The 27,069-nt window shown below is 45.3% G+C and overlaps 1 protein-coding gene across 10 annotated transcripts in view; it reads left to right on the top strand.

The window, feature by feature from the left end:
* Positions 1 to 27,069, top strand: part of RYR1 (ryanodine receptor 1) — a 375,187-nt gene that overhangs the window by 170,350 nt on the left and 177,768 nt on the right. For all 10 annotated transcript variants that reach the window (XM_068250552.1, XM_068250553.1, XM_068250548.1 and 7 more), the window contains 6 exons: positions 12,932 to 13,018; positions 13,101 to 13,327; positions 15,550 to 16,423; positions 17,537 to 17,737; positions 21,623 to 21,731; positions 25,962 to 26,111. In XM_068250552.1, the coding sequence (XP_068106653.1) occupies positions 12,932 to 13,018; positions 13,101 to 13,327; positions 15,550 to 16,423; positions 17,537 to 17,737; positions 21,623 to 21,731; positions 25,962 to 26,111 (1,648 nt within the window). The remainder of the gene's footprint in view (positions 1 to 12,931; positions 13,019 to 13,100; positions 13,328 to 15,549; positions 16,424 to 17,536; positions 17,738 to 21,622; positions 21,732 to 25,961; positions 26,112 to 27,069) is intronic.

Below are 27,069 nucleotides of genomic sequence, written 5' to 3'. Positions count from 1 at the left end.
ACCTGCGGCCCCTCCAAGGGACAGTGATGAGAGGGGGATATCAGCCCAATCACTCGTGAAGCCTCACAGACAGCCTGCTGAGCAGATAATTACAGGCTACACTCTGGGCTGGTATGGCAATCATTGTCCCGTTACCCTGATTCTTGCAGCAGCTTACAAACTTCAGCAAGTCACTGAACAGTCCAGCGGGGAAGGAGGTGACGTCACGTGTTCTGCTCTGTCCTTCCCTACGTTCCACTGCTTGTCTGCGGGGCTTCCTGGAGAGAGGAGGAAGGAAGGGAAGCCACTTCTGCATACTGTGCTCGAATTTGCCGATGTTGCCAGGACAACGAAAGAAGCTTACAGGATGTTGTGCGACACTGTAAGTGTTTCTCCTCCGGGCAGGGCAGCATAGCGGTACAGCGCTGGCGGCTGCGGATTGTGGGAAGAAGCATGAGGAGGTGCTCGGACTTGGAGGGGGGTGATTTATTTGTTCAGACATGCGCCCCCCCCAGGTGAGCGGCAAGGGGCGCCTATAGCAGCTGCCCTATGTGCACGCCTGTAGATACGCGTCTGGAGATATATGAGATATATGTCAGTCTCCTTGTTCCCCTTTATGAGTAGAAACACTGTATATACTCTCAATTCATAAGAGGGTTTACTTAAAAATAAAGTGTGTCGAACACAACAGTCATGGGTTTGTTAAAGGATACCACAACTGAAATGTGACATAATGAGATAGACATGTGTATGTACAGTGCCTAGCACACAGATAACTATGCTGTGTTCCTTTTTTTCTTTCTCTGCCTGAAAGAGTTAAATATCAGGTATGTAAGTGGCTGACTCAGTCCTGACTCAGACAGGAAGTGACTACAGTGTGACCCTCACTGATAAGAAATCCCAACTATAAAACACTTTCCTAGCAGAAAATGGCTTCTGAGAGCAAGAAAGAGGTAAAAAAGGGGAATTTCTTATCAGTGAGGGTCACACTGTAGTCACTTCCTGTCTGAGTCAGGACTGAGTCAGCCACTTACATATCTGATATTTAACTCTTTCAGGCAGAGAAAGAAAAAAAGGAACACAGCATAGTTATCTGTGTGCTAGGCACTGTACATACACATGTATATCTCATTATGTCACATTTCAGTTGTGGTATCCTTTAAAGTTAACAGCAAAGTGTACCATCAATTGACTGCAAAACTGTAGCAAGGGTCTTTGCTGATCCCCCCCATTAATTTCCATGGGGTGTAGCTATCTTGCAAGCGTTTGCGCCAAAACAGACCAAATGAACTGTTCCTTATCAAAATGATTGGTGACTGTTGAATGTAGGGGACACACCTGCCCATTGGAAGGGTTTAAAACATAAAAAAACCTGCCTCTGATATTAATAGATCAGAACAGTCAAGACCCCATAGATAATATAATGCTCTAGCATTCAGCTGGATACAATGGAGCCTCCTGGGAACAAATCACTAAATAAAAGGTAATAAATCAAGTTCTCTATTAAGTCCCCGAGGCTCCATTGTATCCAGCTTTTTAATCCAAAATGCCTCTCTCCAAAGTAGTCTCTTAACTCGATCACCCCCTCTCCTCAAAGGGGCCACCCGCTCTATTACCATAAATCTTAATTGGCTTACGTGGTGTTTGGCCTGCACAAAATGATATGGAACTGCTTGCTCCACTAGACGTTCTCTGATTGCATGTTACCAAGGTGGGTGTTTGGGGAGGGGGGGGGGGACTCCATTTGAATGCACCTATGAGGCAGCAACCACTAAGTTCCCCATCAGGTCCGGCAACTCACGGACTATTATGATTGGGCAGAAGGGTAATTGTGTATGATTGGCTGCTGCATAATCATGCTTAGTATATAAACCTGTGTTCGAATGATTTATATGTGACATACTTTCAACATGAGCTTGATAAAGAGGTGGTTTCCTCGAAACGTCGCTGTTATCTGCTGAGATGTTTTTACTTCCATAAAAGAGCATTACTGAACTGGATGGTGCCGGCTGCCTTTCTACTTCATGCAGTGTGATCTGGAGTGCTGCTGGATCTTGGCCTTGCACGTCAAACTATTGACAGCTAAGAGGAAGTGCTACACATTATCTTCCATTTGGATAAAGTTATTGAGAAATTTAAAGCAGACTTAGGCTACAAAAAGATTTCCAAAGCCTTGAACATCCCATGGAGCACCGTTCAAGCAATCATTCAGAAATGGAAGGAGGCACAACTGTAAACCTACCAAGACAAGGCCGCAGAGGCGTATCTAGGGAAAATAGTGCCTATGGCAAGCACTGAAATTGCGCCCCTCCATAACACCAGATAACACACTCTTTCACTTACCTGGGGCCTCCGCAATCTCGTAGTTTCCTCACTGACCTACTGGTCTTCATCCTTGGTCCGCCGTGGCCCAGTAAGGTGTGTGACTTAGCTAGGTCATGCAATACTAACCCATGCACTAGCCTGGCGGCATGCCTACTTGATTGCACTCCTGTTGCTGGGAGCATTCTGCACCCGTACATAGCGCTTTACAGGGGTGCAATCAAAGTGCCTCGCCACCAAGCCAACACATGCGCAGTAGGGTATACAGTTTACAGGGCCACACAGCAAATTAAGGATGGCGACTGGGAGAGCGAGAGAACTACAAGACTTCAGGGCGTGGATTCTGGCGGAAGCCCCAGGTAAGTAAAATACATCACGTGAACAATTATTTTCAACTGCAAGGAACCTTAGGACACACACATTTATAATTTCCATACTACAGCAGGCTCATGCTTACTCACATTTCAGTAGTTCTTACAAACTTCCATCCATTCTACAGCAATCCACTGCAGTGCTTACCCAAAGAATTTCATTTCTGGGAAAATCCCAGAAGAACTTATTGGAAAGCAGTGGCCTGTGGAAGAATGGATGGAAATAGTAAGAATTAAAATGTGGGAAAGCCTGGGCCTGCTATAGCATGGAAATTGTAACTGAAATAAAATGTGGGACTGAGGGAAAGTAGTGGCCAGTAGGGATGTAGGCCAACCATTTACTACTTCCGGGTTGCTATGACCCAGAGTAGTACGGCTGCGCTGGGCTGGCAGTGCGCGTCTTTGATTGTGCGCCTATTGCCGGGCACTCTCTGCGCATGAGCATGACATCACGCACATGCGCAGAAAGTGCCCGGCAACAGGCGCACAATCAAAGACGCGCACCGCCGGCCCAGCGCAGCCGTACTACTCCAGGTCATAGCAACCGGGAAGTAGTACAGGGTGAGGGGTTCGCCGGCGAATGGTTCCCGAACCGTTCGCCGACATCTCTAGTGGCCAGCAGCTGCTGTTGCACTGCAGAACATATTTTATAATAATGGGTTATTACAGTTCATCTCTACCTTATAGTTTGATTTCTAACTTAGCTTCAGCTCTGAGATGAAATAGTAAGCTGTCCTGGATTTATAAGGGCCAGTCCAGTAGCCCCAGTGGAAAAGAAATTAGACACTAAAGAGTTAAACGTACTGCTGTGGATGCAAACAGTCTTAGCACACAGTGTGGTGAAACAAATTAACTCTGTGTGCAATAAAAGTTTTGAATGACTGTGAGTGGGTGTTAAGTACCTGCGGCCCCTCCAAGGGACAGTGATGAGAGGGGGATATCAGCCCAATCACTCGTGAAGCCTCACAGACAGCCTGCTGAGCAGATAATTACAGGCTACACTCTGGGCTGGTATGGCAATCATTGTCCCGTTACCCTGATTCTTGCAGCAGCTTACAAACTTCAGCAAGTCACTGAACAGTCCAGCGGGGAAGGAGGTGACGTCACGTGTTCTGCTCTGTCCTTCCCTACGTTCCACTGCTTGTCTGCGGGGCTTCCTGGAGAGAGGAGGAAGGAAGGGAAGCCACTTCTGCATACTGTGCTCGAATTTGCCGATGTTGCCAGGACAACGAAAGAAGCTTACAGGATGTTGTGCGACACTGTAAGTGTTTCTCCTCCGGGCAGGGCAGCATAGCGGTACAGCGCTGGCGGCTGCGGATTGTGGGAAGAAGCATGAGGAGGTGCTCGGACTTGGAGGGGGGTGATTTATTTGTTCAGACATGCGCCCCCCCCAGGTGAGCGGCAAGGGGCGCCTATAGCAGCTGCCCTATGTGCACGCCTGTAGATACGCGTCTGGAGATATATGAGATATATGTCAGTCTCCTTGTTCCCCTTTATGAGTAGAAACACTGTATATACTCTCAATTCATAAGAGGGTTTACTTAAAAATAAAGTGTGTCGAACACAACAGTCATGGGTTTGTTAAAGGATACCACAACTGAAATGTGACATAATGAGATAGACATGTGTATGTACAGTGCCTAGCACACAGATAACTATGCTGTGTTCCTTTTTTTCTTTCTCTGCCTGAAAGAGTTAAATATCAGGTATGTAAGTGGCTGACTCAGTCCTGACTCAGACAGGAAGTGACTACAGTGTGACCCTCACTGATAAGAAATCCCAACTATAAAACACTTTCCTAGCAGAAAATGGCTTCTGAGAGCAAGAAAGAGGTAAAAAAGGGGAATTTCTTATCAGTGAGGGTCACACTGTAGTCACTTCCTGTCTGAGTCAGGACTGAGTCAGCCACTTACATATCTGATATTTAACTCTTTCAGGCAGAGAAAGAAAAAAAGGAACACAGCATAGTTATCTGTGTGCTAGGCACTGTACATACACATGTATATCTCATTATGTCACATTTCAGTTGTGGTATCCTTTAAAGTTAACAGCAAAGTGTACCATCAATTGACTGCAAAACTGTAGCAAGGGTCTTTGCTGATCCCCCCCATTAATTTCCATGGGGTGTAGCTATCTTGCAAGCGTTTGCGCCAAAACAGACCAAATGAACTGTTGCTTATCAAAATGATTGGTGACTGTTGAATGTAGGGGACACACCTGCCCATTGGAAGGGTTTAAAACATAAAAAAAACCTGCCTCTGATATTAATAGATCAGAACAGTCAAGACCCCATAGATAATATAATGCTCTAGCATTCAGCTGGATACAATGGAGCCTCCTGGGAACAAATCACTAAATAAAAGGTAATAAATCAAGTTCTCTATTAAGTCCCCGAGGCTCCATTGTATCCAGCTTTTTAATCCAAAATGCCTCTCTCCAAAGTAGACTCTTAACTCGATCACCCCCTCTCCTCAAAGGGGCCACCCGCTCTATTACCATAAATCTTAATTGACTTACGTGGTGTTTGGCCTGCACAAAATGATATGGAACTGCTTGCTCCACTAGACGTTCTCTGATTGCATGTTACCAAGGTGGGTGTTTGGGGAGGGGGGGGGGGACTCCATTTGAATGCACCTATGAGGCAGCAACCACTAAGTTCCCCATCAGGTCCGGCAACTCACGGACTATTATGATTGGGCAGAAGGGTAATTGTGTATGATTGGCTGCTGCATAATCATGCTTAGTATATAAACCTGTGTTCGAATGATTTATATGTGACATACTTTCAACATGAGCTTGATAAAGAGGTGGTTTCCTCGAAACGTCGCTGTTATCTGCTGAGATGTTTTTACTTCCATAAAAGAGCATTACTGAACTGGATGGTGCCGGCTGCCTTTTTACTTCATGCAGTGTGATCTGGAGTGCTGCTGGATCTTGGCCTTGCACGTCAAACTATTGACAGCTAAGAGGAAGTGCTACACATTATCTTCCATTTGGATAAAGTTATTGAGAAATTTAAAGCAGACTTAGGCTACAAAAAGATTTCCAAAGCCTTGAACATCCCATGGAGCACCGTTCAAGCAATCATTCAGAAATGGAAGGAGGCACAACTGTAAACCTACCAAGACAAGGCCGCAGAGGCGTATCTAGGGAAAATAGTGCCTATGGCAAGCACTGAAATTGCGCCCCTCCATAACACCAGATAACACACTCTTTCACTTACCTGGGGCCTCCGCAATCTCGTAGTTTCCTCACTGACCTACTGGTCTTCATCCTTGGTCCGCCGTGGCCCAGTAAGGTGTGTGACTTAGCTAGGTCATGCAATACTAACCCATGCACTAGCCTGGCGGCATGCCTACTTGATTGCACTCCTGTTGCTGGGAGCATTCTGCACCCGTACATAGCGCTTTACAGGGGTGCAATCAAAGTGCCTCGCCACCAAGCCAACACATGCGCAGTAGGGTATACAGTTTACAGGGCCACACAGCAAATTAAGGATGGCGACTGGGAGAGCGAGAGAACTACAAGACTTCAGGGCGTGGATTCTGGCGGAAGCCCCAGGTAAGTAAAATACATCACGTGAACAATTATTTTCAACTGCAAGGAACCTTAGGACACACACATTTATAATTTCCATACTACAGCAGGCTCATGCTTACTCACATTTCAGTAGTTCTTACAAACTTCCATCCATTCTACAGCAATCCACTGCAGTGCTTACCCAAAGAATTTCATTTCTGGGAAAATCCCAGAAGAACTTATTGGAAAGCAGTGGCCTGTGGAAGAATGGATGGAAATAGTAAGAATTAAAATGTGGGAAAGCCTGGGCCTGCTATAGCATGGAAATTGTAACTGAAATAAAATGTGGGACTGAGGGAAAGTAGTGGCCAGTAGGGATGTAGGCCAACCATTTACTACTTCCGGGTTGCTATGACCCAGAGTAGTACGGCTGCGCTGGGCTGGCAGTGCGCGTCTTTGATTGTGCGCCTATTGCCGGGCACTCTCTGCGCATGAGCATGACATCACGCACATGCGCAGAAAGTGCCCGGCAACAGGCGCACAATCAAAGACGCGCACCGCCGGCCCAGCGCAGCCGTACTACTCCAGGTCATAGCAACCGGGAAGTAGTACAGGGTGAGGGGTTCGCCGGCGAATGGTTCCCGAACCGTTCGCCGACATCTCTAGTGGCCAGCAGCTGCTGTTGCACTGCAGAACATATTTTATAATAATGGGTTATTACAGTTCATCTCTACCTTATAGTTTGATTTCTAACTTAGCTTCAGCTCTGAGATGAAATAGTAAGCTGTCCTGGATTTATAAGGGCCAGTCCAGTAGCCCCAGTGGAAAAGAAATTAGACACTAAAGAGTTAAACGTACTGCTGTGGATGCAAACAGTCTTAGCACACAGTGTGGTGAAACAAATTAACTCTGTGTGCAATAAAAGTTTTGAATGACTGTGAGTGGGTGTTAAGTACCTGCGGCCCCTCCAAGGGACAGTGATGAGAGGGGGATATCAGCCCAATCACTCGTGAAGCCTCACAGACAGCCTGCTGAGCAGATAATTACAGGCTACACTCTGGGCTGGTATGGCAATCATTGTCCCGTTACCCTGATTCTTGCAGCAGCTTACAAACTTCAGCAAGTCACTGAACAGTCCAGCGGGGAAGGAGGTGACGTCACGTGTTCTGCTCTGTCCTTCCCTACGTTCCACTGCTTGTCTGCGGGGCTTCCTGGAGAGAGGAGGAAGGAAGGGAAGCCACTTCTGCATACTGTGCTCGAATTTGCCGATGTTGCCAGGACAACGAAAGAAGCTTACAGGATGTTGTGCGACACTGTAAGTGTTTCTCCTCCGGGCAGGGCAGCATAGCGGTACAGCGCTGGCGGCTGCGGATTGTGGGAAGAAGCATGAGGAGGTGCTCGGACTTGGAGGGGGGTGATTTATTTGTTCAGACATGCGCCCCCCCCAGGTGAGCGGCAAGGGGCGCCTATAGCAGCTGCCCTATGTGCACGCCTGTAGATACGCGTCTGGAGATATATGAGATATATGTCAGTCTCCTTGTTCCCCTTTATGAGTAGAAACACTGTATATACTCTCAATTCATAAGAGGGTTTACTTAAAAATAAAGTGTGTCGAACACAACAGTCATGGGTTTGTTAAAGGATACCACAACTGAAATGTGACATAATGAGATAGACATGTGTATGTACAGTGCCTAGCACACAGATAACTATGCTGTGTTCCTTTTTTTCTTTCTCTGCCTGAAAGAGTTAAATATCAGGTATGTAAGTGGCTGACTCAGTCCTGACTCAGACAGGAAGTGACTACAGTGTGACCCTCACTGATAAGAAATCCCAACTATAAAACACTTTCCTAGCAGAAAATGGCTTCTGAGAGCAAGAAAGAGGTAAAAAAGGGGAATTTCTTATCAGTGAGGGTCACACTGTAGTCACTTCCTGTCTGAGTCAGGACTGAGTCAGCCACTTACATATCTGATATTTAACTCTTTCAGGCAGAGAAAGAAAAAAAGGAACACAGCATAGTTATCTGTGTGCTAGGCACTGTACATACACATGTATATCTCATTATGTCACATTTCAGTTGTGGTATCCTTTAAAGTTAACAGCAAAGTGTACCATCAATTGACTGCAAAACTGTAGCAAGGGTCTTTGCTGATCCCCCCCATTAATTTCCATGGGGTGTAGCTATCTTGCAAGCGTTTGCGCCAAAACAGACCAAATGAACTGTTGCTTATCAAAATGATTGGTGACTGTTGAATGTAGGGGACACACCTGCCCATTGGAAGGGTTTAAAACATAAAAAAAACCTGCCTCTGATATTAATAGATCAGAACAGTCAAGACCCCATAGATAATATAATGCTCTAGCATTCAGCTGGATACAATGGAGCCTCCTGGGAACAAATCACTAAATAAAAGGTAATAAATCAAGTTCTCTATTAAGTCCCCGAGGCTCCATTGTATCCAGCTTTTTAATCCAAAATGCCTCTCTCCAAAGTAGACTCTTAACTCGATCACCCCCTCTCCTCAAAGGGGCCACCCGCTCTATTACCATAAATCTTAATTGACTTACGTGGTGTTTGGCCTGCACAAAATGATATGGAACTGCTTGCTCCACTAGACGTTCTCTGATTGCATGTTACCAAGGTGGGTGTTTGGGGAGGGGGGGGGGGACTCCATTTGAATGCACCTATGAGGCAGCAACCACTAAGTTCCCCATCAGGTCCGGCAATTCACGGACTATTATGATTGGGCAGAAGGGTAATTGTGTATGATTGGCTGCTGCATAATCATGCTTAGTATATAAACCTGTGTTCGAATGATTTATATGTGACATACTTTCAACATGAGCTTGATAAAGAGGTGGTTTCCTCGAAACGTCGCTGTTATCTGCTGAGATGTTTTTACTTCCATAAAAGAGCATTACTGAACTGGATGGTGCCGGCTGCCTTTCTACTTCATGCAGTGTGATCTGGAGTGCTGCTGGATCTTGGCCTTGCACGTCAAACTATTGACAGCTAAGAGGAAGTGCTACACATTATCTTCCATTTGGATAAAGTTATTGAGAAATTTAAAGCAGACTTAGGCTACAAAAAGATTTCCAAAGCCTTGAACATCCCATGGAGCACCGTTCAAGCAATCATTCAGAAATGGAAGGAGGCACAACTGTAAACCTACCAAGACAAGGCCGCAGAGGCGTATCTAGGGAAAATAGTGCCTATGGCAAGCACTGAAATTGCGCCCCTCCATAACACCAGATAACACACTCTTTCACTTACCTGGGGCCTCCGCAATCTCGTAGTTTCCTCACTGACCTACTGGTCTTCATCCTTGGTCCGCCGTGGCCCAGTAAGGTGTGTGACTTAGCTAGGTCATGCAATACTAACCCATGCACTAGCCTGGCGGCATGCCTACTTGATTGCACTCCTGTTGCTGGGAGCATTCTGCACCCGTACATAGCGCTTTACAGGGGTGCAATCAAAGTGCCTCGCCACCAAGCCAACACATGCGCAGTAGGGTATACAGTTTACAGGGCCACACAGCAAATTAAGGATGGCGACTGGGAGAGCGAGAGAACTACAAGACTTCAGGGCGTGGATTCTGGCGGAAGCCCCAGGTAAGTAAAATACATCACGTGAACAATTATTTTCAACTGCAAGGAACCTTAGGACACACACATTTATAATTTCCATACTACAGCAGGCTCATGCTTACTCACATTTCAGTAGTTCTTACAAACTTCCATCCATTCTACAGCAATCCACTGCAGTGCTTACCCAAAGAATTTCATTTCTGGGAAAATCCCAGAAGAACTTATTGGAAAGCAGTGGCCTGTGGAAGAATGGATGGAAATAGTAAGAATTAAAATGTGGGAAAGCCTGGGCCTGCTATAGCATGGAAATTGTAACTGAAATAAAATGTGGGACTGAGGGAAAGTAGTGGCCAGTAGGGATGTAGGCCAACCATTTACTACTTCCGGGTTGCTATGACCCAGAGTAGTACGGCTGCGCTGGGCTGGCAGTGCGCGTCTTTGATTGTGCGCCTATTGCCGGGCACTCTCTGCGCATGAGCATGACATCACGCACATGCGCAGAAAGTGCCCGGCAACAGGCGCACAATCAAAGACGCGCACCGCCGGCCCAGCGCAGCCGTACTACTCCAGGTCATAGCAACCGGGAAGTAGTACAGGGTGAGGGGTTCGCCGGCGAATGGTTCCCGAACCGTTCGCCGACATCTCTAGTGGCCAGCAGCTGCTGTTGCACTGCAGAACATATTTTATAATAATGGGTTATTACAGTTCATCTCTACCTTATAGTTTGATTTCTAACTTAGCTTCAGCTCTGAGATGAAATAGTAAGCTGTCCTGGATTTATAAGGGCCAGTCCAGTAGCCCCAGTGGAAAAGAAATTAGACACTAAAGAGTTAAACGTACTGCTGTGGATGCAAACAGTCTTAGCACACAGTGTGGTGAAACAAATTAACTCTGTGTGCAATAAAAGTTTTGAATGACTGTGAGTGGGTGTTAAGTACCTGCGGCCCCTCCAAGGGACAGTGATGAGAGGGGGATATCAGCCCAATCACTCGTGAAGCCTCACAGACAGCCTGCTGAGCAGATAATTACAGGCTACACTCTGGGCTGGTATGGCAATCATTGTCCCGTTACCCTGATTCTTGCAGCAGCTTACAAACTTCAGCAAGTCACTGAACAGTCCAGCGGGGAAGGAGGTGACGTCACGTGTTCTGCTCTGTCCTTCCCTACGTTCCACTGCTTGTCTGCGGGGCTTCCTGGAGAGAGGAGGAAGGAAGGGAAGCCACTTCTGCATACTGTGCTCGAATTTGCCGATGTTGCCAGGACAACGAAAGAAGCTTACAGGATGTTGTGCGACACTGTAAGTGTTTCTCCTCCGGGCAGGGCAGCATAGCGGTACAGCGCTGGCGGCTGCGGATTGTGGGAAGAAGCATGAGGAGGTGCTCGGACTTGGAGGGGGGTGATTTATTTGTTCAGACATGCGCCCCCCCCAGGTGAGCGGCAAGGGGCGCCTATAGCAGCTGCCCTATGTGCACGCCTGTAGATACGCGTCTGCAAGGCCGTCCACCTAAACTCACAGGCCGAACAAGGAGAGTGCTGATCAGAAATGCAGTCAAGAGGCCCATGGTGACTCTGGACGAGCTGCAGAGATCTACAGCTCAGGTGGGGGAATCTGTCCATAGGACAACTATTAGTCGTGCACTGCACAAAGTTGGCCTTTATGGAAGAGTGGCAAGAAGAAAGCCATTGTGAACAGAAAAGCATAGGAAATCCCGTTTGCAGTTTGCCACAAGCCATGTGGGGGACACAGCAAACGTGGAAGAAGGTGCTCCGGTCAGATAAGACCAAAATGGAACTTTTTGGCCAAAATGCAAAACGTGATGTATGACGGAAAACCAACACTGCACATCACTCTGAACACACCATCCCCACTGTCACATATGGTGGTGGCAGCATCATGCTCTGGGGGTGCTTCTTTTCAGCAGGGACAGGGGAGCTGGTCAGAGTTGATGGGAAGATGTATGTAGCCAAATACAGGGCAATCTTGGAAGAAAACATCTTGGAGTCTGCAAAAGACTTGAGACTGGGGTGGAGGTTCACCTTCCAGCAGGACAACAACCCTAAACATAAAGAAAGGGCAACAATGGAATGGTGTAAAAAAAACATATCCATGTGTTAGAGTGGCCCAGACAAAGTCCAGATCTAAATCCAATCGAGAATCTGTGGCAAGATCTGAAAACTGCTGTTCACCAACGCTGTCCATCTAATCTGACTGAGCTGGAGCTGTTTGCAAAGAAGAATGGCCAAGGATTTCAGTCTCTAGATGTGCAAAGCTGGTAGAGACATACCCTAAAAGAATGGCAGCTGTAATTGCAGAAAAAGGTGGTTCTACAAAGTATTGACTCAGGGGGCCGAATAATTATGCACACCCCACTTTGCAGTTATTTATTTGTAAAAAATGTTTGGAATTCTGTATGATTTTCGTTCCACTTCTCACGTGTACACCACTTTGTATTGGTCTTTCACGTGGAATTCCAATAAAATTGATTCATGTTTGTGGCAGTAATGTGACAAAATGTGGAAAACTTCAAGGGGGCCGAATACTTTTGCAAGCCACTGTATCTCCGTGTATACATTATGTACATATGTGGTTAGGCCCCTAGAGGCAAAGTGCTCCAGTCCTTACTGGTCTACCAATGTCTCTGCTTCACAAGCTATGAATGGTGAAGCCTGAGTAATACTCCCTTCTTTCACTATTTTGATTGGTCTATACCTTTTTGCTCTGGCTCCTCACTGTTATCAACTCATCAGAAACCTAGTTCAAACCTAAGGTTCTGAATAATCTGACATCTGCATATATCTATTCTTTGCTTTCCTTATACACACCCAGAACAAAATTCTCTTTTCTCGTGCACTTCTTTCTTCTCCTTCCCTAATTGCCACTCACCCACAACTCCAGGACTTTTCTCATGCTGCTTTGCTTTCCTTCCTCTCCTCCACATACCACCAGACATTCACAACCTTCTCAGTCTTTAAATCAATTGTCAAAGTACATCTTTTTGGAAACATGTATTAAGCTTGAATGATAAAAGTTGTGATCACAATCTGATTCTTTCTGTTTTCTGACCATATAATGATCTGTAGTAATAACTTAATCATGCTTTGTAGAGTGAGCTGCTTTTTTTCTTAGTCTTTGTAATGCTTCTCCATAGGTTGAGCCAAATACGAAACTCTTCCCGGCCGTCTTCGTCAATCCTTTGAGCCAGACATTATTCCAGTTTGAATTGGGAAAGCTTAAGGTAGACAAAATGTGTTAATACGCCTATTCTGTGCCTTACATTTGTGTATTGGACTCAAATAAAAACCTTCATCCCCTTGCAGAATATCATGCCCATCTCAGCTGCCATGTTCCGTAGTGAAAACAAGAACACTGTGCCACAGTGCCCACCACGCTTGGATGTGCAGATTCTGACACCTGTGGTGTGGAGCCGGATGCCAAATGATTTCTTAGGGGTGGAATCTGAAAAGGTCAGCGATCGGCATGGCTGGAGTGTAGAGTGCTCAGATCCACTGATGATGATGGCTCTCCATATCCCAGAAGAGAACAGGTAACCTAAACTGCTGGGAATTTAGATTGTTGAGACAATGCAGTGTCCTGGCAGCCCTGCTGGCCTATATGGCTGCTGTAGTGTCTGAATCACAGCATAAACAAGCATGCAGATTATCAGGGGTGCTCATCACAAGGTCATGATCACAAGTAACTGGTGATCACAAGTAACTTGTGATCACAAACTGATTTTTGTGATCACGGGGTCGTAATTGGCATTAGTAATCGGCTCTCGATCACAAATGCCAATCACGAATGCACTCGTGATTGCACTTGTTACCCGACTCGTGATCACGAGCTACTCATTTATGTATTTACTGCATTTACGTGTATGACTTCTTCCTTTGAAATTTTAAAATCGATTTTCTCAAAAGCTATAAGGTCTTTTTGAAAAATGTTCTTTTTCACTTGTTCCTACTGTTCTTGTTAACCTCTCCAGGACCACAGGCTTTACCCCCCCCCCCCCCCCCCCCAAAGACCAGGCCATTTTTCACAAAAATGGGCACTGCAGCTTTAAGGGCTCTTTGCAGGGCTGCACAACTCAGCACACAAGTGATTCCCCCCCCCCCCCTTTTCTCCCCATCAACAGAGCTTTCTGTTGGTGGGGTCTGATCGCTCCCCCAATGTTTTTTTTTTTTTTTAAATCAATATTTATTTCTTTATTTTTTAAATAAAATTAGCTATTTTTTTTTATTCATTTTCCCTAGCTCCCTCCCTCCCCCCTCCAGCCAATCACTGAGATCGGCTGTCATAGGCTTCAGCCTATGATAGCGTATCACCCCCAAGCCTACCAGGGGGACAGTCGTGTCACACGGCTGTCCCCAGTACAGCGCTGTCTTAGATTGCAGCACTGTACAGCCTAATAAGATGGCGGTTTCGCCGTCTAACAGTCTCTAAGCGGCGATCGCCGCTGGGAGACTAAAGGTGGAGCGTGCGATCTCCTGCAAAAGCCAGCTACAGGACTTTATGCCAATCGGCGTTAGGCGGTCCTGGGGCTACCGCCGTGTGCACGCCCATCAGCGTGACGCGGTCCTGAACTAGATAACATATCTGGCAAATTTGGTGTTCCTAGCATTTAAGGGGGCTTTGCTATTAACCATTAAAGTTGGCAAATTTTTAATCACCTTTAGTATAGTAGATAGCGCTCTACCATGCATATAAACATCAGCAGGCTTCATATAAATGATTGCACTCACCCTGTCCAATTGACCACTGCTAGACTGGTCATACGATCGCTCATGTGTTGTCCTCCACGATCAGTATCTCAGCTCCATTACCCCTTCTTCCTATTACTGCTGGTCTAAGTTGTCATATGTACCTCATTGGATGAGAGAAGCTCACATAGCACAGTTCCATTTGATAAAAGATAAGTTTAATTATAAAAATGCACTCACAATCTGTAGGGTCAGATACAGCGCTCAGAGGTTTAAGAACGGGCTCACCCCCGTGCCTCCCGGTCAGGCTCGTTGGGTCTGCTCCGCTCCCACCGTTCGTCCACCACTTGTAGTTAAAATCCCCGCGCTGTGCACTCCGTGCTTCCTGACAGTCCGAGGTAGCTCCACCCGACGCGTTTCATCACTGCGCGTGACTCATCAGGGGCGTGGTTGGAATTTTTAATCACGAATACCTCTCGTGATTCGTGATTACATGCGGTTATTCGACTCAAAACCGCACTCGAGTCGGATATACCTTTCTACTCATAATCGTGATCGCGAGTCAATTCATAAGTGGGCGGAGTCGAATTTGTGATCACTCAAATTTGTGATTGGGGGTATCCGAGCACACCTACAGATAATATTGCCAGATCTGACAATAATGTCAGAAACACCTGATATTATGCATGCTTGTTCAGGGTCTATGGCTAAAAGTATTAGAGGCAGAGAATCAGCAGGACAGGGAGGCAACTGGTATTGTATAAAAGGAAATAAATATGGCAGCCTCCATATCCCTCTCGTTACAGTTGTCCACACACAGTAAAATATTCAACTTTTATGGCAATTTGATAAAAACGATCAGTTGTATAGAAAACGTAAACTTTTTTATTTTATAGTATGTCAGAAAGCTGATTGAATTTCCCATTTTTATCAATAATGGTTGATGGGGTGTGGCTGATTTTTTTTTTTTTTTACAATTTTTTTATGAACAATGAATGGTGTAGGATAGATTGTCAATTTCTAGAAGAAAAAAAAACAAATTGACATAATTTTGTGCTTTTGTTTGTAGGTGTATTGATATCCTGGAGTTGTCGGAGCGTGTGAACATGCTGAAGTTCCACTATCACACACTTAAGCTGTACTGTTCTGTCTGTGCTTTAGGAAACAACCGTGTGGCTCATGCCTTGACTAGCCATGTGGACGAGTCTCAGTTGCTCTATACCATTGAGAGTAACCATTTGTCAGGTCTTCTTCGTAGTGGGTTTTATGACCTTCTCATCAGCATTCACTTAGAATCGGCTAAGAGAGCTCGTCTGACAATGAACAGTGAGTTCATTGTCCCCATGACTGACCAAACAAAGAGCATCAAGTTGTTCCCCTATGAGAACAAAAAGCATGGGCTCCCTGGTGTTGGCATGAGTACATGTCTTAAGCCCGAGCTGCACTTCTCTCACACCTGTTTCGTAAGCACCAACAGTGAACTTTACCAGCTTAGCCCATTTATTCCACTGGATATCCTTAAAACTAAAGCCATCAACATGCTTACAGAAGCTGTGTTGGATGGTGGACAGCACACCAGGGATCCTGTTGGTGGAAGTGTGGAATTCCAATTTGTACCAGTCTTAAAACTTATCTCCACACTCCTTATCATGGGTGTCTTTGAGGATCAAGATGTGCGACACATCCTGAAGATGATTGAGCCCAATGTTTTCACTGAAGAAGAACAAGCAGAAGAAGAGAAGGCTGAAGAAGGTGGAGAGGAGGGTGCAGAAGAAGAGGCTACTGAAAAAGGGGAAGAGGAGGGTGCTGAAGAGGGAGAAGAAGGACAAGAGAAGACCAAAGAAGAAGAAGCAGCAGCTGAAGAGGGTGAAGCCAAAGAGGAAGAGGAGAGCCTGGAAGAAGGCTTACTCCAAATGAAGCTGCCTGAATCTGTTAAGTTACAGGTAAGCTTTCTTTCAAATATCAGTTACTGGCAATTTTCAGTATATATACTTTGCTTATAGATGCAAGTTCCTAACGGAACTGGTCACTTGTCTTTACAGTTTCTAGGTGGTAAATGAAGCACCTAACAATCTAACCTCTGGGCCACATACTGTATAGCTAGTACAAAATACACGTCAAGTCCTTGGTTGAATATTGTCATTTTTATTTATATCAATTTTGGCAGATAGACCATATGCATGTTAGGATTGTAATGATGGCAACGAGCCATTAAACCAAAGATGCCCCCTAAGATTTTCTGAGCCCCATGCATTGTAAACATGAAAGCCTGTCTCAGACCTCGCATACAACGTAAACGCCACAGCCCCCTAGTTCTATTGTACTTCTTGTATGGCTCTTGATAGCAGCTGTGCATCATAGTGATGTTTATGTCTAGGAGAACTCATGGAGAAGCATTTGATTTGTTTGTTCAACTGATAGATTTAAAAAAAAAAAAGCTCTGATTTGCTGTGATCACATCCTGCTTTACCACATGATCATGTCTAGCAAATCAGAGATTTGCATATCCATCACCTGACCAAACTGATCACATGCTTTTCCATGAGTTCTCTTAGACATGACCATCACTACTGACAGTCTAAATCTGTTGTACATTCACATTAAGTAGTAAAATAAATTACATCCTGCTCTAGCCGATGATCATGTTTAGCAAATCAGAGACTTGCATATCCATCACCTGACCAAACTGATAGCATTCTTCTCTATGAGTTCTCCTATGCATGACCATCACTATAGAGGATTTCTAGTTACACTGTGGTTCAACCTTGTGCCTTGAGTGAATTTAGGCAATGGAACAGCTTGCCAGCTTGCCTGCCAGATTGCGGATGGCCAAAGAGAAAAGCATGGTCTGAAAACCAGATGTAACCAGGAGAAATTCAACAGATATTTAAGTATGCCTTTGTACAGTATTTAATGAGGCATACAGATGTCACAGAATGGGCAGGGCCTGCTAGAAAATGGATTATATTGGGAATAGCACATAGTTTTCTGAAATTGTGTTGAAATGTGAGCAAGTTTGGTAATTCCACTTCAGTCAACACTGTCCTCATCCGCAGATGTGTAACCTGCTGCAATATTTCTGTGACCGAGAGTTGCAGCACCGTGTTGAAGCTATTATTGCCTTCTCGGAACGCCATATGGATAGTCTGCAGACCAATCAGAGGAAGCGTTACAGAGAACTTATGCAAGCCTTCACTATGTCTGCAGCAGAGACCGCACGGCGCACCCGAGAGTTCCGTTCACCTCCACAAGAACAGGTCTTTCTTTCTTGCATGCATTATTTATTTTTTATAATTTAATATATTGTGATCATCCTACTGTATGAACGATATAGTCAACTTTTTTTTTTTTTGGGGGGGGGGGTCTTTATTTTGAACTGTTTTTCTGTTTAGAGAAAATAGAATAGCAAGACAATTTGCATGTTATATTAACCATTTGTACTAACCCCTCTGAGCGAACAATTTCACTAAATCATTACTGAAATCTGTAGGATCACAAGACCAAAGTAACATCAAACAAGTTTTGCATCTGAGTCTTAAGATAAATAAGATATAATATATGAGCTTATGTTTTAAAGACACAAACTATGTGTACTATTAGTTGAACAGGTCAGAGCCCTCCAAAGAAGGGATAGTCATAAATTGAATGCACTGAGCATAATATATGGAGTTATCATAATACGTATGTGTAGGCATGAGCACTGCAGAGCTCCGAGGTGTGGATTTTGCAATCCAGAAGAAAATGGAGCCTTTAATCATGTCAGCAATGAAATTGGGGGGATTAACTCACCGTTATTGCTGCTTATAGCTGATGCGATCCACATCCCCTGCGTCTCTCCAATACTTGCTGCTTAAAGAGAGCCTGAGGTGTTCTCTGCCTAATGACATGGCTCTGTGTCCCCCAACCGCCGCTCTCCTGATTTTAGCAACAAGATTTGATGCTAACTCGGAGGTAAACAAGGGAGAGGAATTCCGTGTTTAAGACGCCCGCCAGGGGCGTTCCTGCAGGGTTTCCTGAGTTGACATTGGGTAGCTCTCTCTCCCTGGCAGCGCCTCCTGCCGCTCCCCTGCCTCCCTGCACGGTATGAGAGAGACACAGTCTCAAAGTGCAGTGTCGTGACCCAGAGATCACGGAAGTGAAAGTGGACGTTTTGGCCCACGGGAGCGGTGTTTTTTTGCGGCTACCGGACCAGGTAGGCGAGGAAGCGGCAGAAGGCATGGCCAGAGAGAGAGAGCTGCCCAATGGCAGCTCAGGAGACCCTGCAGGAGCGCCCCTGGCGGGCGTTTTAAACAGGGACTTTCTCTCCCCTGTGTTTACCTCCAAGTAAGCGACAAATCTTGTTGCTAAACTCGGGGGGCTAAAGCGTGGCGAGGCAGAGTGCAGCGTTTGGGGGCCACAGAGCCATGTCATTAGGCAGAGAACATGGCTCTGTGTCCCAGTTGCCCCCCCCAAAGATCCACCTCAGGTTCTCTTTAAAACCCGGAAGGAGGAAGTATTGGAGTGACATGGAATGCAATTGAACATTACGTGGAACGCAATGGCCATAGGTGGCAACAATTGTGAATACACATCTTGAAGACAAGGGAAACATAAATATGAAAAAACTGAGTTCCCTTCTGAACCTGTTGCCCTATGCCCTATAGTTCAATTGACATCATGGGAGGACTGTACAGGGGGAAGATTTCCCCCCCGGGCTGCCTCTCATTTAATGATTTAGGGCTGGTACAGTGCCTGGTGCATTCATGTTTATGTATAAGGCAATGTGAAGCACTAGGCTGGCTGAGGGAAATAAACGCCCAATTACAGAGCAATGAGAGGGCGGGTAAGCTGGTAAATATACACAGCATGATGTAGAGCAGAGGCTTGCCTGCAGGGTCCGTGGAAAAAAATGGTCTCTCACCATTGGTAAAATGACTGCATGTGCACAGCTACATAAGGTATTGTCTAATTTGAAATTTCGACAGTCCCTAGACTCCAGAAGGGTAGCTTGCAGACAGTCCCTAGACTCCAGGAGGGCAGCTTGCTGACAGTCCCTAGACTCCAGGAGGGCAGCTTGCTGACAGGCCCTAGACTCCAGGAGGGCTGCTTGCGGACAGTCTTTAGACTTAGTCCTTAGACACCAAAAGGGCAGCTTGCAGACAGTCCCTAGACTCCAGGAGGGCAGCTTGCAGACAGGTCCTAGACTCCAGAAGGGCTGCTGGCAGGACTTGTGTGAGCGATTGGCAGGGACAGGAGTCATATTACAGGAAAGTATTGTCTGCGTGATGCTGCAATACAGAGAAGCTCTCTGCTCCATCTCAGGCTACTCTCAGTCTCTTCCCTCATTCACCTTACTCACCCAGCTCTTTGCATTCCACAGATGAGATCTCTTTTCAGTTGAGGACACTGCTAGCTACTTTACACTGAGGGTACCTATAGCTACCTAATGCTAAGGGACAGCTTTAGCTACCTATGATGGGCAAGGGAAATAAGGGAGAAGTGACAGCCGAGGCCGCCAGCACGTTTGCAGTACAGCTCGGCGTGGGTTTTGTAGGTTTATGGAGGGATAAGTCTAGGGTTCCAGGACATCTGTGTCTATAGGCTCCTGTGATGTAAATCTGGGACTGTCTAGCAAACCGGACTGTCAGTTTGCCCCATGGAAGCTCTGCCCCTAAACATCCCTACAAAGCATGTTTCCTAGCTTTCCTAACTGCTCTCCACCTGTGCAAATATCTTCTGGCAGCCTCCACAACCAATATAAGTAACCTTCAATGCACATGCTCTGTACCTGAGCATGTCTCCGCTTTGTGTCTCAGCCAGCTTAACTCCATGACCCGTGAGAATTATAGGCGTACACGCAAAAAGGGCCCCGAGGAAATGTTGGCGCCTTAAAACCTGATAGTAGAATATCGGTAAACGTACACATATTCTACTATTTCATTGCACAGTAAAATATTGGTAAAAATACAGATATTTTACTACAGCTATATATAACACTGAACTCTTCCACTACCAATGCCCAACTTTAACCACTTCAAGACCATAGGCTTACACCCCCTAGTGACCAGCCTTATTTTTTTTACAATCAAGGGCTCTGCAGATTTAAAAGCTCGCAGCAGAGCCATACAACGCAGCACACAAATGTCCCCCCCCCTTTTTTTTTTACCCACCAACAGAGCTTTTTGTTGGTGGGCTCTGATCGCCTCTGCGATGTTTGTTTATTTTTTTATTTGTTTTTTTTTCCTAATAAATTTCCCTATTGTTTAATATTTTTTCCTCCCCTGCCAGCCAATGACAGCGATCAGCTGTCATAGGCATCAGCTTATGAAAGTCGATCGCGCTTGTGCTTCCTCAGGGGACAGTCGAGTGACACGGCTGTCCCCAGTACAGTGCTGCCGTAGAACGCATCGCTATACAATTTAAATAGATGGCGGTTTCGCCAGCCTACAGTCTCCTAGCAGCAATCGCCGTTGGGAGACTGATGACAGAGCAGAGCGCCGTCATTCAAGCAGGGATGTGCGCGTGATCCCCTGCAATCTCTCCGCACAGGACTTAACGCCGATTGGCGTTACACGGTCCTGGGGAAGCCACGGCGTAACGTGGTCATTAAGGAGTTAACTACCCCACACATCTAGCTTTAAACCCCCCTTCCCCATGCCTAACTTTAACGCCCCCTCCCCCCTTCCCGCCACCAATCACCGTAAACAACACAATTTTTGGGGGCTCCTCCATTGGCGCCCATTGAAATACCGGCATGGAGGGGTAATTTTTGAGGTATGGCTAAATCAATACATGAGATTTCAAGCATATTATAAAATTGTTGTATATTCCAGAATAAACAGTTCATGTAAGTTTATACAGTTAAAATGAAGCGCGTCGGATATTGCAAAAGCAATATTTTTATTGTTTCTACAAAGAACGATATAAGTTATCTGCCACCCAAATTTCAATTTCAGCACCCACTTGCCCTACTTTATTTGGGTATCAATGGCAGCGCCCATTTTGTCCACTAACGTCTGTCGCCCAAATTGTCTGCTTCCAATTGTGGTGCTGAGGTTAAATTCAGCAATGTACTGTCATAATATAAAGTTATTCTTGACTCTTGCCTCAGAACTGTTTGCCCACCACAGCCTTCCACATCTCCTTTGGTTTGTTTCTTTCAGATTAACATGTTGGTGAACTTCAAGAATATACCTGAAGAGGAATGTCCTATACCAGAGGAAATCCAGGACGAGCTCTCTGATTTTCACAATGACCTCTTGAACCACTGTGGTAAGAGAGTCTTAAGGGGCATACAGACATGCGACTAAAGTCGTTGGTAACGAACGACTAACGATCGTTTATAACGACGATCGTTACAAAATAACCGCTAACGATCGTTAAGGGTAACGATCAGCGACTGAAGTCGTTGCAAACTGGAAATCCGTCCTGGCGGATTTTTTGTAACGACGATCGTTAGCAAAAGTACGTGTGTATGCTGATCGTTACAAAAACGATCGTTCGTTAAGTACCGTACATGCGCAGACAGAGAGAGAGAGACAGAGAGATGTATATAGATATATGTATATAGATATATATATATGTATATATAGATGTAGATAGATGTATATAGATATATAGATATATGTTGACATAGATAGAGATATATCTATCTATATCTCTCTCTCTCTGTGTATATATATATATATATATATATATATATATATATATATATATATAGATCTGTACGCAACTTCCTCTTTCCTACTGGCCATTAACAATGACGTTCGTTCCGGGTTCATTGATCTGAATAACGTTTAGCATAATAGATGCGCTGCATCATACGTTCGTCACTTCCGCATCGTTCGTTCGGAAACGATCTGATCGTTTGCCACTTTCAACACCTCTTTACTAACGACCTTTTCATTTCTCTCCTTAATTGATCGTTCGTCGTTGCTTACGAACGATCGTTATCGCATGTCTGTACGTAGCTTTACACTAATGCTGATCTGTGGATTCTGGTAGTTGGATTGACTATCAGAGAGCGACCTGTAGGTCCCCTTGTATCACAGGTGCTGCTACTTGTATAGTACAGTGCTGGATATGGAGACAGAAGGGAGAAAAAGCGCACACTGTGATACCAGGAAGTCATACATCCCAGCTTGTTGATATAAGAAAGAGGGACACTTTAAGAGACACCCCTAGTTACGTCCTCATTACACCCTTAGTCACTGATACCGAAAAAAATTCAGAAGCAAAGAACTAAGTTTCAAACATCAGACCCCACTGGTCCTCTCTGTCATCATTAGTTCTTCATTTTAACATTTAAAAACAAGAAATATACCAATTTAAATACCGGTAATAGAAATAACATATAGAGTATATTAAACACATTTCCAGTAGAAAAAATGCTTATAGTTAGATAGATTTGTGTATGAGTCCTGAAAGAGGGACAAATAAGGACGAAAGAGGGGCAGAAGGATTTAGTTCCCAACGAGAGGCTGTCCCTCTGAAAAAGGGACAGTTGGGAGCTATGAGTAAGTGAGGGCACAAGTCCCTACAGGAAAGGCCTTACCTTTTTGTCGAGGCTGGAGAAGTTGACAGTTGTCATGCTTGTGTCCCTGTTATGCTGGGGACTTGCACCGGTCTTGGATGGTGAATCCAGTCAAGATTCCACAGTGCTTGTTTGGAACATGCTGCGGTGGGCGTGTATACATTTTTCTATACTAGGTCGATACGAACCTGAATACCCGGCTGCTTGATAAAGCAGGGGCTCCCCCTTGTGAAACGCAACACAAAATTTTAAACACAGCCGCTGTGTATAATTTCAGGCAGGGCAGTTTCTAGGCTAAATTGAACCCAGGGCGAGAGTGTTAAAATTGCGCCCCCACCTCCGTGGACTTGAGAACCCTTACTCTTTAGGGACAGTCACACAGCCACAGGTCACAAGTAGATCTGCCTACTTACTAGTGACCAGCTGCTCATTCAGGAGGGAGGGATCAGGAAAACACACATGCAAAGAGAGCCTGGAAAGCCAACTCCTCCATGGGCGCCGCTCACACTGACAGCCTGCAGTACTGCTACAGGACATCAGGTGTCATCATGTGGTGGTGACGTGATAAGAACTTGACGTCTGACGCAGGAAGCCCAGGAGGAGTCAAGGAAGGTGATCGAGCTGGTAAACTTCTTCTTCCATTTGGCTGCACCATGCGTCACCAGCTCCCTAGCGGTTATGTCCTTCTGCCTGCGCCCCCCTTCTTCTACTTGCTGGTCTGCGCCCAGGTTGCCCTGCTCATACTGCCCAAGAAACAGCCCTGTTTTCGGGTAACACTGCCCTGCTTTGCTAGCTGTTCTTTATACATTACCTGACCTTTGTCACGGTGCCCGTCTGTCTTCCGCCGCTGTTCTATTAGCTGCATACACGCTGCTGGCACTGACGTCACACACGCGCAACGCCGGCAGCATGTATGCAACTAATAGAAGAGCGTCGGAAGACAGACGGGCACGAGACACAGGACAGGTAATCTATAAATTCACACATTACAGCACATTTATACATTACATACATATATATATATATATATATATATACATATATATATATATATATATATATATATATATATATATATATATATCTCTGTGCGAGAACAGCAATGGTGGTTTTGTCGCCCGTCCCGATATTGCCTGCCAATGCCACCATGCACCCGGTCAAGCAAGTTGGTTGACATCTTGCACCACCTCCAACTAATTAATGCGACCAATTTCTGCCCAAAATTGGTTGCATCGTCAATTGTGCATGCACCGATTTTCATCCGTCCAGATTATATTGGTCAATCGGCCACCATGTCACTAGGTGTATGTCCACCTTTACACACACTTTCATGCAATGCAGTCCTGGTGGTATTACTACTGATCTGGCTGTCAGCAGTGGCAGAAGAAATCTGAGGGTCTCCGTTGCATCATGACTTGCATGACTACATTTGCATGGGGGGGCACAATGCTTCATGCCAGGCAGCAGGAATGAACATTTATATACAGATTGGCTCCCCTACCCAAACTGACTCACCTAAATCCTAAAATGATTAGGTTAAAAACCCTGTGAGGCTCTTCCCGCTAACCAGGCAGCGCATGTCTGTAATCACAAGCCTGTTCTCCCAGGAGCGCTATGCACGTGTCGGCATGTGCAGAGTGCTCCCGGCATGGCGGGCGCACGATTAAGGACGCATGCCGTCAGGTCAGCGTGATCGGCTGAGCGTCACTGACATGGGGGTGGATTGAGGAAGAGCCTCAGGGCTTTTAGGTGAGTGGCATGATGTACTCACTGCAGGGCCTCTTCAGACGCAGGGCCTTGGGTGATTGCCCCACTTGCCCCCCCCCCCCCCCCCCAAAGCATCCTCTACGCCCACTGCAGCGTGTTCCAAACAATCATTGTGGAATCCTGACCGGATCACCACCCAAGCCAGTCCCCGAACATAAGCGTGACAGCTGGCAAACCTATATAGGTTTCTTCAGCCTCGACAACTAGTTAAGGCCTTTCCTATAGGACCTTTTGCCCTCACTTACTAGTATCACAGAGTGCGCCATTTCTCCATTCTGTCTCCATTTACACTAATTCTGACTTTTTTTTAAGGGAACCAGAGGTGAGAGGGAAATGGAGACTGACATGTTTATTTCCTTTCAAATAAAACACATTACCTGGCTTTTCTGCTGACCTTCTGGCTCTAATACTTTAAGGCATAGGTCCTGAAAAGCATATTGCAGATCAGACGTCTATGACAAATCTGACAAGATAAGCTGCATGCTTGTTTCAAGTGTGTGATTTAGACCCTACTGACCAGAAAGATCAACAGAACTGCCACACAACTGGTATTGTTTGAAAGGAAATAAATATGACAGGCTCCATCAGTCTTACACCTCGGGTTCCTTTTAAAATGTACATATAATGTACATATAATGTACATATACAATTGTTGCGGACAGGAAGTGTGTGCAGCTTGTTGAACCAGAAGTTTCAGTTAAAGGATACCAGAACTGAACATTATACTACAAACGGGGGGGGGGGGGGGGGGGGGAGCATGTATTAGGTGCAGTCCACATGCCCACCCCACCCCCCGTTCACCTCCATCCCCCTCCTAATAGACATCATTGTGCTGTCAGGCACATGCGCATCTAATACTCTGTCAATCTGGTGCGTTGTGAGATCTTTTTTCTTCTCCTTATTGTACTTGATGTTAGCTCTAGATACGCACATTTTGTCCATAATTATTATATGTATATATTGCGGTGCTCTCTGGCTTTGTTTTACTCGTTTTCCTCAAGCATAGAGGCAAACAGTGCGTATATTATAAAATATAAGAGACAGGACAAATATAGAAAGTAGTAACAGTTCTAGACTCATGCCATGACTTGAAGGAGCTGATTTAATGAGGCTGTAAAACGATGTTTACAAAGTGTCAGCGTTAATTTGAGGTTCAACTTTGGCAGCTTCATGGATGCTTACCTCAATTTTCTTCTTCGTAGGGGTTCATTTGGAGGGAGAAGAAGAGGAAGAACAGGAGGACACTAGTGTGACTAGACGTCTAATCAGCTTAATAGAGAAGATAAAACATTTGCGAGGCAAAAAAGAAGAGCCGGAACCTGAACCGGAAGAACATGAGCAGCCTACTCCTAGTAAGTGATCACTGCTGGTGGGGTAGAGAATACATTGCGGTCAATTTATAAAATACTTTGCGGTAAAAAAAAATCTTGTTGGGAAAATACCGCATTTGGTATTTTATACTTCTGTAGTTCATAAAAATCTTCACAGGTGCGGTAGAAATGCGGGGATTTACCGAGCTAAAGTGTCGGTAACATGAGAAGAGTAGCTGGCTGAGTTGATACATTTGCTGTTCTCCGTGCAGAGACAGCATTACAATAAAAGAGGCATCCCCAACTTCCCTTTAGATGTGAATTTTTTGTTATACTGCCTCTGCTTTCCCTGAATCTGCTCTGAATCTGTCTTTAGTCTTTCTTAACAAACTATTTAATTGCCACAGCTTAGAAGAACTTCAAGAAATTTTACACATGCAGGCTATCTGATGTGAAATACATCTGAAAACTGGTACCCAAGAGGTTAAAAACACAGCCTAGGGTTTCAAGAGAAGCCTTGTTTGTTCCGCTCTCGCTGCTGCTGCTGCCGCCGCCTGGGAGATCTGTATCCATTAACTTTGCTCTTATCGCTCTCTTATCACCTCTTCAAAGCAGGCGGTATTTGCCGTGCCCTTTCCGCCTGTTTTAATCTTTATGAATTGACATTTACAGACGTGTTGGAGGTGTTTACAGCACAAGGTGGTAATTTGCCGCACTGCTCCGTAATTTCAGCTTTTCATGCGGTAACTGCTTTTATAAATTTACATTTTGCTAAGTGCTCTGTAAAGTCGGCTGTTTTCAGCATGCGGTAATGCTTTATGAATCGACCCCATTGTTGTAGCTTTGATAGATGGGATTGAGCAGCATTTGAAAAAAAAAAGATTGGATACCTGCCTCTAGGCACATACCATCATCAGCGCATACTGAGTGTGGGCACTGAGTGTCATTGAGCTATATTGGGAAGCGAGTATGTTCAGGTATCTCTCCTTCAGGGGAGGTA

The sequence above is a fragment of the Hyperolius riggenbachi genome, chromosome 8 (assembly GCF_040937935.1).
Source record: "Hyperolius riggenbachi isolate aHypRig1 chromosome 8, aHypRig1.pri, whole genome shotgun sequence".
NCBI classification, from domain to species: Eukaryota; Metazoa; Chordata; class Amphibia; order Anura; family Hyperoliidae; genus Hyperolius; species Hyperolius riggenbachi.
This window is presented reverse-complemented; position numbering and strand designations above follow the sequence as displayed.